Raw genomic sequence first — 12,199 nt, forward strand, 5'->3', positions numbered from 1 at the left:
CTTCCCTTTCTTTCTTTCTTTCTTTCTTTCTTCCCTTTCTTTTTTTCCTGCAGGAGTCTTTAATTCTCAGAGGATGAGAACTGAGTCTTTTCCTCTACATCCTTGAGGCTGGCTCAAGGGCTTTTACATGTCTCAGCTCTCAATAAAGGCTCCCTGGAGGCGGCGGGGGCGGGGGGGGCTTGGGAGAATTTAGGAGGAGAAGAGGAGCTTGAAGACTGAAGTCCAAGAGCAGAGAGAAACTGGGGTGAGGGTCAGGAGTCCTGGGATCTAGCTTTTATTCTTGCATGTAAATCCTTGTGCTTCAGTTCTTGGCCTGTAAACAGGATCATCATAGCTGCCCCATCCACCTCACGGGGCTTTAAGGATCAAACGGCATAATCACTTGTGGATGGAGAATCAACAGCTGTAATTTCAGGTGAATGGTTAGTGTGCGCTCAGGTTGGCTCTGGGGTGCCGTGGGGGCTATAGGGAGTTCATGGGGAGTAGACTACTTTCTCTGGACCCAGGCCCTGAGCTCAGAGCTGGTCCAGGGAAAGGGCAAGGGGCCCAAAGATGCGTGAGACAAGCTCCCACGTCATAGAGCATGGATTAGCCAACTTTTTCTGTAAAGGATCAGAGAGTTAATATTTTAGGTTTTGCAGGCCATGAGGTCTCTGTCAAGATTACTCAACTCTGTTGTAGCATGAAAACAGCCATAGGTAAACAGACGAGTGTGGCTGGGGCCCCAGAAAAGTTTATTTACAAAAACAAGCAGCAGGCTGGATTTGGTCCATAGGCGGTAGCTTGCTGACCTCTGCTGTGTATAGAGCATTTTTGACAAATGTGGGTTTCAAAGCAAAAACAAAACCATGCCTATGAATGCTGGGCATTTGAAATGCTAGTTCTAACTCTGCCCTCTGAAGCACATGTTAAGTGTATCTTCGTGTCACACTTTTTTTCAAGAAACTGCAGAACCTATGCCAAACCTGGGGCAGCCTTACGCCCAGAGCCCTGGAATTTGAGCAAAGAGTTAAGGGTTTCGAGAATGAAACCAGGAAATCTCACCGTTCTTGTGGTGCACCTTGGGGCTTTGCTGTCATAGCTCATTAGCCGGCAGGTGGGCTGTCCAAGATGAGTCAAGTTCAAAAGCATATGAGGTCCCCTTCCCTGTGACTTGGCATGTGGCTGGGTCGTGCATGATGAGTGCTTGCCTGCTGAGAGCCCCCCATGACAAGGCCCGCAGGAGGGGCAACCCAGGACTCTGCTCCACTAGCCCGTCTTTGCTACAAGTGATATCTTCTGGGCCCAGGTAGAACACACTTTCACCATTGGGAAGATGAGGAATTCAGTGCCATGCCTACGTGGCGGTTGGGGCAACTTCCTTCGCTTCCAGATCCCCTCCCAGATTTGAGAGCTGGAGGGGACGTGGAAGGACCCATTTTATGTGAGAATCCATTGCCGTTCTCCCGGCTTCCCTTGCACATGTCTGTCACGTGACCTGCTAGGTCCGCTGACCAGCCATCCTGGTTGCCCGGGGCCGAAGAGTTCCCAGGGATGCTGGACTTTTGGACCTAAAAGCAGGAAAGTCTCAGGCAAACTGGGGTGAATTGGTCACCCTACCTGGCCTCTGCCCTTCGAGGACAGGACAGGATGGGACAGAGGCTTGGACATCAGAAAGTTTGCCTCCACTTTCTGCTGCAACTCAGAAAAAAAGAGATCCCCAGGAGAGCAGTCAGGCAGTCCTCCTATAAGCAGAGGGCTAGAGCTGAACCTTGAAGGGCTGATGAGATTTGTGGCAAAACAGCCACATAGAAGCAGTGTGAACACGAACCTGGAGACCCAAAAGAACAGGGCATGTTTGTGTCTCAAGGACATTTGAAGGGGGCGTGAGGATAGGCCCAGAGATCACTACTCTGTCCTCAGTGTCCCCATGCCCTTCCTCCCATGCTTCCCTCCAGAGTTGTCTGTGGGGAGATCTTAGCCCTGGGCAGAAAGCTCTGGAAATTGCTTTTTATATAACGTTGAAGAACAGAAGATACGCTAACCAGGGGCAGATGCTTAAATGGGGGAGGGTCCTCCCTAGCGGTGGGCAAGGAGGTCTGTGTGGGCCTGCGGTATAGCCCTCCCAGGGACAGCACTGTGTCAAGTCTGGAGGAGACCTCCCTGCCTCTTGGCACAGCATGACCTCTTCTTTCATGCTACATTGTGTCAGTAACAGCAATGCCAGGTTCTGGTGTCTCATTGGTACCGAGGGGAGAGGCTCTGGGCTCCTCAATGCTTGCTTGCTCCCCACAAGGTATGCCAAAGGACACCTAGAGAAAGCCCTCCATGAGGCTGGGGGTGTCATAGCATGCTTTTCCTTCTTCGAAGTGTGCTCTTACTTTGGAGTCTAAAGATATCTATCCAGGGTGCCCCACGCCTGGGGAATGTTGAGTAGAGTTCTGTGGGTCCTGAGGGAGACCCCTTCCTTCCATTTGCTCCTGGCTCCAGAATGACGGCCAAGGCTGGGGCTGTGAAGTGGAAGGGGGTACATTCTGATTTACCCAGTTTTCATGGATTCCTCCATTTTTTTTTTTTATAGATTTTATTTATTTATTTGACAGAGAGAGAGAGACAGCGAGAGCAGGAACACAAGCAGGGGGAGCAGGAGAGGGAGAGCAGGCTTCCCGCTGAGCAGGGAGCCCGATGTGGGACTCGATCCCAGGACCCCGGCATCATGACCTGAGCCGAAGTCAGACGCTTAATGACTGAGCCACCCAGGCACCCTGGATTCCTCCTCCATTTTTATCGGATGCCTGCTCAGTACCTTTATTTTATTGTTTTTAAAGATTTATTTATTTATTTTAGAGAGAGAGCGAGAGCGAGCACAAGCAGGAGGGGCAGAGGGAGAGGGAGAGAGAATCTCAAGCAGACTCTGCACTGACGACCCTGAGATCATGACCTGAGCTGAAACCAAGAGTCGGAATCTTAACCAACTGAGCCCCTCAGCCCCTCAGTACCTTTACTGGGAGACCGTGGGTCAGAGAGGCACTCAGCTCCAACGGTCCAGGCTGCTCCGAGTGCCCACAGCGCCTCTGTCCAGGCCCTTCTTTCCCTTCCTCTTTGCTGACCCTCACACCTTGCAGAGAGGCAGAGCAGTGGGGAGTCCCACTTTACAGACCTCCAATTTCCAGTTGAGGAGACTGAGGGGCAGAGTGGAACCCCTGGGAGTAATGGCCCTCAGTCTGAGCCTGAGTCCTAGAGACTCAGAAACAAGGCGGGGTTGGCATGGTGGTCTTGGACTATTCCAGCTGGAATGATCAATGAACAGCCAAGAACGAAGATATTTAACTTTCTTGTCCCTTCTCTGTGCCTCTGCTCTCACGGTTGCCCTTGCTGGGAATGCCTCCCATCCCCACCTGCCTGAATCTCTCCCATTCTTCAAGGAGAGCCCAGCATAAGGCCCTGCTCATTCTGGAAGTTTTGGTGATAGCTCCTCTCCCCTCCCCACTCCTGTCACCCCCTCTGTACCTCCCCTGCTGACTGGTTAGTGCCCCTCAGGGCCTCCCAGCACACCTGCTCTTTGTGTGTCCACGCCGTGGGGCTGTGAGCACATGGAGGAGGGGCACACCACCTGAGTGGTCCCCTGGCATGTTCCCTGTGGCCAGGATAGGCTCAGCACTGCACAGATGAGCTTGTTCTGGGGGCTTGAGAAGGACTTCACCCGCTAACATGTGGCCTCTTCTTCCTGACCTCTGCAGCAAAACCTGGTGTGGGCGCTGATGATCGCCATCCCTCTGGTCACCAGCCTCTACCTCCGGGTCAACATCAGTTACCTGCTAGTGTTGTCACCCAATGAGATCCTTTCCTCTGATGCTATGGCTGTGAGCTGGGGGTGAGTGAGTCAAGTGACGTGTTCCTTGGCCACCGGGCAGACAATCCAGGGTGGGGAAGGATCGTGCCCCACGTGTATTTCAACTTGCCTCTAGACGTTTTGCTTGCTCTGTTTCCTGGTGGTTGGCCTCCAGTTTGCTGCTGGAGTTCCTTCCCTTGATTCCTGTGTTGTCCTAGGAACCAGGTGCTGGGAGCCTGGGCCTGGCTGGTACCCTTGGCTGTCACACTCTCGACATTTGGCTCTGTCAATGGGACGTTCTTCGGCGGAAGCCGTGTGTGCTATGTGGCTGCAAGAGAGGGCCACATGGTGAGAGATGGGGTCCAGGCTGGGCAAGGTCGGGGGGCCTGCAGGAGGGCATTGGAAGGACTGCAGAGGTTAAGCTTTCTCCTGCTTGAGCTTAGCTCTGAGCCCAAGCCGGGCCTGCCGCCTACAAGACAGAGCCCTGTTCTTTCTAAGAGTGGGCTTAAAGCATCCCACACCTCTCCATTTAAACCTCAGTCCTTTGACTTCCGGGTTTTGGGAGATCACCATGCTGGGTCACACTGTGGAGCTTGTAGGGGATGGGGATGTTTGTGCAGTCCAGGGGTGTGGGGGCAGCGGGCGAAGCCAAAGGAGCAGAGCCAGTGCGTATGCTCAGGGCCCTCCCCCCAGGGACTCTCTCCCTCTGGTAGTTTTTGCAGCAATGGTGCTGAATAACACAGCTCCCAGATCTTAGGGTCTTACAACAGCAAACATTTCATGTTTGTCAGTCCCTGGGTCTACCGTGGCTCTGCTTCAGGCTGGGGTTTGGGTTCAGATTTCCTCTTTCAGGACTGTGAGTCTGTTCTTGTCTCAGGGACCCAAGCCAAAGCATGTTTTTGCCTAGAGCAGGTGGCAGGGGTTCAAGAGAGCAAGCCAAACCACACAAGCGTATTTTGAGCTTCTGCTGTATTACTCGTGTTCACTGGCAAGCCCAGCATCAGTGGATGGGGAACTAGACAGTATTTCTCCCATAGAGGTGAGAGAGGGAGACTGATTATTTGCTGAGTAATAATACAGTCTACCACGATAACCCACACTCCCACTCCATGCTCTGTCCGTAACTGTCCTACCCTCTCCTCCCCGCTCCTCTGTCTTCCCACCCTTGGTCCCTCTTCCTGTGTTGGGGATGAGCAGTACAAAGTTGAACGATCTGGCCAGGCACCTGCTTCAGCTTCTACACTCCAGCCCACATCCTAAGCTATCTGGGTCTTGGCTGGCCTGGAGGGATAGCCTCCCCGTGCTGACTGCACATTGGGCCTGGTTTCACCCCACGTGAGCCACAGAGACCTACATCTGGAAGTGCTGGAGACTGGGGGCTCTTAGGTTGGGCCCACCTGAGTCCAGAGTGAGTTTGGCAGGGGAAGAGGACTGGGAGCTTCCCAGCCACCTGCTGTGGCTCCCTCGGGGGGCTGCCTGGCGACACCCGACTTTGCTCCCAGCCCCAACTTCTGTCCATGGTTGATGTGCATCGCCTCACACCAGCTGCGGCCCTGATATTTACCACCGCAGGGGCGCTGGTCCTGGTCCTCCCAGGAAACTGCAGCACCATCGTGAACTTCTTGAAGCAAGTGAAACTGTCTTCCCATTTTGGGTATCTCAAGGCGCCTTTGTGTGCACACTTGCGTGCACTCATACGTGTGCACACTCACGCACATGCGTGTGCATCTATACGCGTAGGTGCGCGCATGCTTCTGGGACCCTGAGCTCAGGGCTCCCGCACGTGCACACACATTTCAGCCATTCCCTCCCAATTATATTTCCAAAGTTAAATGTGTCTCCCTCCCCCCTTGCCCTGTTTCCCAAAATTCAATGAGGGAGATGTTTCACCAAGAGGCAGACAAACGAAAGGCTTGTATTGTCTTTGTCATTTTTTATTCTTCCTTGTTCCTTTTTTCTGTCCCCGAGATCAGGCTTTACTCCCCACTGCTTGTAGTTCTTGGCTGTGCTGTGATTTTCCCTTTGTCATCTGATCTGCGCTCAGGACTCTGACCCAGCGTATCTCCAGTGAACTCAAGGCAGACCCGCAACCAAGCTGGGCAGGTATAATCAGTGATTGGATCAAAGTGGGGAGATGTTCTGACCCCCTTTATTACCTTCCCTGGGGCAGAAATGATGGGCTGTTGTGCTATCCCACCATCATTTTTTTTTTTTAAGATTTTATTTATTTATTTGACAGAGAGACACAGCGAAGAGAGGGAACACAAGCAGGGGGGGAGTGGGAGAGGGAGAAGAGGGAGGAGCAGGGTTCCCGCCGAGCAGGGAGCCCGACGCGGGGCTCGACCCCAGGACCCCGGGATCATGACCTGAGCCGAAGGCAGACGCTTAACGACTGAGCCACCCAGGCGCCCCATAGCCAGCCATAATTTTATGACCTCATCTGAAGCAGGGTCAGTGGGTGTGTCCTCACACAGGCGAGCGAACGCAGGGTCTGGGTGTAACAGGGATTTCTCAGAGTAATTTTTCACGTATCGTGTGCTCTCTTCCTTGTTGTCATAAGTATAATTAATCTTCTGGAACAGGATATACAGTGCTTGATGTGACTTTCTTCAGAACATTAAGTAACAGACCTGGTTTTTTCTTTTTATCTTCTTCCCATGAGAAAAGATAAAATCTTTATACCGTGAGAATAAAATCAAGCTCATGGTGAACCCAGGTTTTCTTTAGACTGAGATTTGGGGGAAATGACTGAGAATGTTCCGGCACAGAGTTGAGAGTGTTAGGATGATCCATCCCAACGAGGACACGCTGTCGCCCCATCTTGACAGCTTCAAGAGACGGCCTGGTCTGGATCCTGTCGCCAAGGTCAGACGAGGTTTTCATCAGACCTACGTCAGCCACTCAACTACCCACAGTGGGGAAGGCAGAGGCCAGGGCCTTGTCTGGGTGCTCAACAGCCTACCCTGTCACCAGTTCTAAGGTAGGAGGATCCGCTAGGAGTGTGCTGGCCCCTGAGGAGAGCACAGACTTCCTTGAAATTCCACCAAACTCTTTTTTTTTTTTGGACACACAGGTGTTCCTCCCTCCCTTTGCAAACTGTCCTCGTCTGTCCAGCCAGGGGCAGTCAAAGAAGGCCCGACCCGAAGCCAGGTGGGGGCCTGGGCTTGTATATGTGTCACTTTGTGATTGAAGATGAAAGAGGCAGGAATACCCTCCAGTGCATTCTTGTCCTTGGTGCCCTAGCCTTGCCTTCTTTCCTTAGCCTGCTTGGACCAGGGGCCTGGGGGTGCCTGAAAGGCCCCTGATGAGCTTGCACTTCTGTCCCCGGTTTGCACCTACTAGGCCAGCCCCTCGTGCGGGCCCACGCAGGGCAGGGCCTCGTAGTGAGTGGCTTCTGTTTGCCTTTCAGCTTTCTTGGCTGGATCACCTATGGAACCACCATTGGCTGTCTCCTGTACTTGCGGATAAAGAAGAAGAATCTTCCTCGACCTTACAAGGTAGACTTTGGAATAAACACTGGGCTTTTTTCAACCCTAGACTGTTGCATGAGGCAGTCCACAGACTCATCTGGGGGCTAGAGAAGGAATGTGAGAGGTGGCCACTGTCACATTTGGTAGAAAATTTCTGTATTTCCTGGGGGGCGGGGAGGGAGCGCTGGATCACAGGGCATTGATTCTGCTTGCTGGGGACTCATTTCTCCTGGAGCACTCTGAGGGAGAACAACAGGAGACACACGCCGAGGGGAGGCTCACACACAGCAGGACTCACAAAGCATAGAGAAGATCAAGCTGGGTCCCAAAGCCCCGACTCCTTGGATGGCCCCCTGTAACCTGGCAGGTGGCTTCTGTGGCTGGGCAAGGCATGTGGCAGGGACTGGAGATGGAGAGCTGGTGGCAGGTGGACACAGGCAGGCAGGCAGGAGGGACAGGGCCCAGGGGCCATACACCACGTCCCGTGCCTCTCCATCACCCAGGTCTCTGTGTCCATGGCAGGTCCCCACCCACATCCCTGTCATCATGCTCCTTGCTTCTCTGTACCTGGTGCTGGCACCCGTCATCGACCACCCCCAGGTTGAGTTCCTGTACATCTTCCTGTTCCTGTTCAGTGGCATCCCGGTCTATTTCCTGCTTGTCTACTTCCAGTGCCAGCCCGAGTGGTTGCAGATGGCCATCCTGTATCTCCAGCTGCTCCTGGAAGTTGCTCCAACCATGAGAAATGTTGACTAAAGGACTGGACAGGTGTGCACTGCCCTCCTCGCTGCAGACACCTTTATCCCCACACCAGTGGTCTTGCCAACTTTTCTGCAGGTTGGCTATGCATAATCCCAATAAGTGACTGGAATGCTAAATCCAGCTATTGTGAAGGTCTGGGGGGCATCCAACCAGGACAGCAGCCCCGTTTCTCTAAGAACTGCACCTCCAGTGCAGGTGGATCTCACAGCCACCTTGGTATTACATGGCTGCCTCTCTGGGGATAGCCACTTGATATTCCAGGCGGGCAGCAATGAAATATGTTCCCTTCTTTGGGGATTTTGGAGTTAGAATTCTGATGATTGCCTAATCTGAGGAGCAATAAATTCTGGGATCTATGTGGGACCATCTTCCATTATGTGGGCAGAGTAGAGAAAGCCCCTGTAGAGAGAGGAATGAACATACACGGTGAAATGGTGTTGAGAAATTATATGGTCCTCAAGAACTGGGGGAATGACCTGAGCAGGCTGCAGTCTTGACCCTGGCTGTTTTTCAGTTCTGGTCTCCGTCCTTCCATGGCCCAACTGCCATCTGACTCTCCTTCCTGTTTTTTTGTTGTCTAGGACAACGTGATACCTTATAATAAATTTCCAATTTTGGCTCAGGTGAGTTTGAGTGAGTTCTTCTTTCTTGCAAATGGAAAACCTCTGGGTCTGACAAAACTTCTTCAGGAAGACGTGAGACTTTAGTTCCTATTTAAAGCCTCCAAATGGCTTGAACACAGAAAGAAGCAAGAGAAAGATCCCTGGGAGGGAGGGATTTTTATTGGCTTTGGGTGAAAGGGAGGACAGTCACATTTCTAGAAGAAAGGATGAAAAGTTAGAACAGACCTCAGAAGGCTAATGTGGTTGTAGGACTAAAGAGAGGCAAGGGGGCAGAAATATCTGGCTGCCCAGGTGCAAATGTGGGACAGAAAGGATGACAACAGTGCCTGGAAAGCCTGGGGTGCGGCTTCTGAGTCCATCAGGGAGTGCACTCAGAAAAGGAGGGGCAGGGATACTGCTCAGCACCTCTCCTCCTGCAGCTGCACCGAGACTCCTGTGTATGGCTTTTTTTTTTTTTTTTTTTAATTTACTTTTGAGAGAGAGAGAATGACAGAGAGAGAGAGAATGAGAGGGGGGAGGGTCAGAGGGAGAAGCAGACTCCCCGCTGAGCAGGGACCCTGATGCGAGACTCGATCCCGGGACTCCAGGATCATGACCTGAGCCGAAGGCAGTCGCTTAACCGACTGAGCCACCCAGGCGCCCTGTATGGCTTTCCTTTTATCGCCTAGATATGGAAAAGGCTCCCGCAAGCTCTTTCTGTTAAGTTTTCTTCTCCCATCAACCAATTCTCCATTTTTCCAACACCAGCTGGGTGTCCAGTGATTCCGTTCAATTCTAACACTGTCTGAGTTAATGCAGACCCCCAAAGCTAAAGAGCTTAGGCACCAGGGGCAGACAGCAGTCTCAACTCTTGGGTCCCCCAATCACCCATGCTTCTGCCCTACTTGGTTAAGCCCCTCCCTTCATGGTCAGTCACTTGCTAGAATGACTCAGGACTCTGGAAAACACTTTATTTACTATTATCAGTTAATTACAAAGGATTCAACTCAGGAGGAGCCCAGTGGAAGAGATGCATAGGGCAGGCACAGGGGCAGGGGTGCAGAACTTCCACGCTATGCTTTCTTTGGATACATCACCCCCCGGGCACCTTGATATGTTCACCAACCTGGAAACTCCCTGAAATCTGTCTTTTAGAGGTTTTTATGGAAGTTCCATTTATGTAGGTGGATCAGTCATTGGCCAGTGGTGATTGAATTCAATCTCCAGCCCCTTGGCCTTCCTCAGAGGTCAGGGCTGGGGTGGGGCTGAAAGTTCCAACCTGCTCATCTGTCTTGGACTTTCTGGAAACCAGCCCCCATCCAGAAGCTATGGGACGGGTGTTGAGGGGTGAAGACCAGCCGTCAGTCATTTCATTAGCATATAAAAGACACATCACTCCAGGGATTCCAATACTTTGGGAGCTGTGGGCAAGGAACTGGGGAAAAAAAGACCTAATATTTATTTTTTGTTATACCATCCTTCTGAACTGTGAACTTTTTAAAAAAATTTTATTATGTTATGTTAGTCACCATACAATATATCATTAGTTTTTGATGCGGTGATCCACGATCCATTGTTTTCGTACAACACCCAGTGCTCCATGCAATACGTGCCCTCTTTAATACCCATCAACGGGCCAACCCATCCCCCCACCTCCCTCCCCTCTAAAACTCTGTCTGTTTCTCAGAGTCCACAGTCTCCCATGGTTCATCTCTCCCTCCGATTTCCCTCCCTTCATCCCTCCCTTCCTTCTCCTAATGTCCTCCATGCTTTTTATGTTCCACAAATAAGTGAAACCATATGATAATTGACTTTCTCTGCTTGATTTATTTCACTTCGCATAATCTCCTCCAGTCCCATCCATGTTGATGTAAAAGTTGGGTATTCATCCTTTCTGATGGCTGAGTAATATTCCATTGTATATATGGACCACATCTTTTTTTAAATAATTTTTTATTGTTATGTTAATCACCATACATTACATCATTAGTTTTTGATGGACCACAGCTTCTTTATCCATTCGTCTGTTGAAGGGCATCTCGGCTCTTTCCACAGTTTGGTTATTGTGGACATTGCTGCTATGAACATTGGGGTGCATATGGCCCTTCTTTTCACTACATCTGTGTCTTTGGGGTAAATACCCAGTAGTGCAATTGCTGGGTCATAGGGTAGTTCTATTTTTAATTTTTTGAGGAACCTCCACACTGTTTTCCAAAGTGGCTGTACCAACTTGCATTCCAACCAACAGTGTAAGAGGGTTCCCCTTTCTCCACAACCTCTCCAACATTTGCTGTTTCTTTCCCTGTCCATTTTTGCCATTCTAACTGGTGTAAGGTGGTATCTCAATGTGGTTTTTTTTTTTTAAAGATGTTATTTATTTATTTATTTATTTGAGAGAGCGAGAATGAGAGAGAGCGAGAGCACATGAGAGGGGGGAGGGTCAGAGGGAGAAGCAGACTCCCTGCTGAGCAGGGAGCCCCATGCGGGACTCGATCCCAGGACTCCAGGATCATGACCTGAGCTGAAGGCAGTCGCTTAACCGACTGAGCCACCCAGGCACCATCAATGTGGTTTTGATTTGAATTTCCTTGATGGCCAATGATGATGAACATTTTTTCATGTGTCTGTTAGCCATTTGTATGCCTTCTTCAGAGAAGTGTCTTTTCATATCTTCTGCCCATTTTTTGACTTGATTATTTGTTTTTTGGGTGTTGAGTTTGAGAATGAACTGTGAACTCTTTATCAGTGCTGTTCCTGAGGACACATTGCCTGTGAAATTCTAGGAGAATCTTCATATCCCTTTCCCCAGCAGCACAGCCTAGCTTAGAGGAAAGAAAATTATAAGAGGCTGGGTCTATCCAGTTCCTTGTCAAAGGAGACCATGGATCAGGCTGAAAGTCCCCGGGGAAAGCTCTGAACACCTGGGGGAGGAATTTGTCCTTTCCTCTTCTGGGTCCCACCAAACTGTGCCCTTGTCTCTCGTGAGCCTCACCGGGCCATGTACCCTAGTGCTTGGTTGCGTGTCATGCGCCCCCTCATGGGCTGTGGGTTTGGGGAGGGTGGGTTGTTCTTAGACATGCTTGTACATCCCTCATTTCCTCTCATGCTCCTGGGCTCCTTGCTGACCAATAATGTTTGGTGAATCAAAATAATGAAATACTTGTTGAACCATGAGGGAATGCATCACATTTATATTTTTTAGGATTTGCATGCATGGCTGTCTTCCCCATAGTGCCTGCTCTGCCCTGGGCTCCCAGGCCCTGTCCTGAGAAGGTTCTCTAAGGAGGAGGGACATCTCCCAAGTCTTGAGCAGTCACATCCAGCTGCCAGTGGATGTATACCTAGAGGTGGAAAACAGAGAGGGGAGCTGAAGTACCCCAGGCTTGGCCTTGCATCATGCACTCCAGTTAGGCTATGTCTCAGTCTGTGACTAGGTCTTTTCATCCTTCCCACAACCAACTGCCTTTTGGCTCACCATCCTTTTGTGATGGTGCAAAGGGTCCTCCAGGCCAGGCTCGGGGAGGGCAGCTTCTTGCTCCTTGCAATTTCCCAGG

General features: G+C 51.0%; 1 protein-coding gene across 1 annotated transcript in view; it reads left to right on the plus strand.

Moving 5' to 3' along the window:
* The window catches only part of LOC112821261 (b(0,+)-type amino acid transporter 1-like), a 9,928-nt gene extending 1,328 nt beyond the window's left edge, over positions 1-8,600 (plus strand). The window contains exons 2-6 of the mRNA XM_025868623.2: positions 3,720-3,853; positions 4,030-4,159; positions 5,314-5,438; positions 7,221-7,308; positions 7,804-8,600. Coding sequence (XP_025724408.1) covers positions 3,720-3,853; positions 4,030-4,159; positions 5,314-5,438; positions 7,221-7,308; positions 7,804-8,037 — 711 coding nt within the window. The 3' untranslated portion in view covers positions 8,038-8,600. The remainder of the gene's footprint in view (positions 1-3,719; positions 3,854-4,029; positions 4,160-5,313; positions 5,439-7,220; positions 7,309-7,803) is intronic.
* The last annotated feature ends 3,599 nt before the right edge of the window (positions 8,601-12,199 follow it).

The sequence above is a fragment of the Callorhinus ursinus genome, unplaced genomic scaffold (assembly GCF_003265705.2).
Source record: "Callorhinus ursinus isolate GAN/ISIS: 27379988/994484 unplaced genomic scaffold, GSC_fseal_2.0 scaffold10, whole genome shotgun sequence".
NCBI lineage: Eukaryota > Metazoa > Chordata > Mammalia > Carnivora > Otariidae > Callorhinus > Callorhinus ursinus.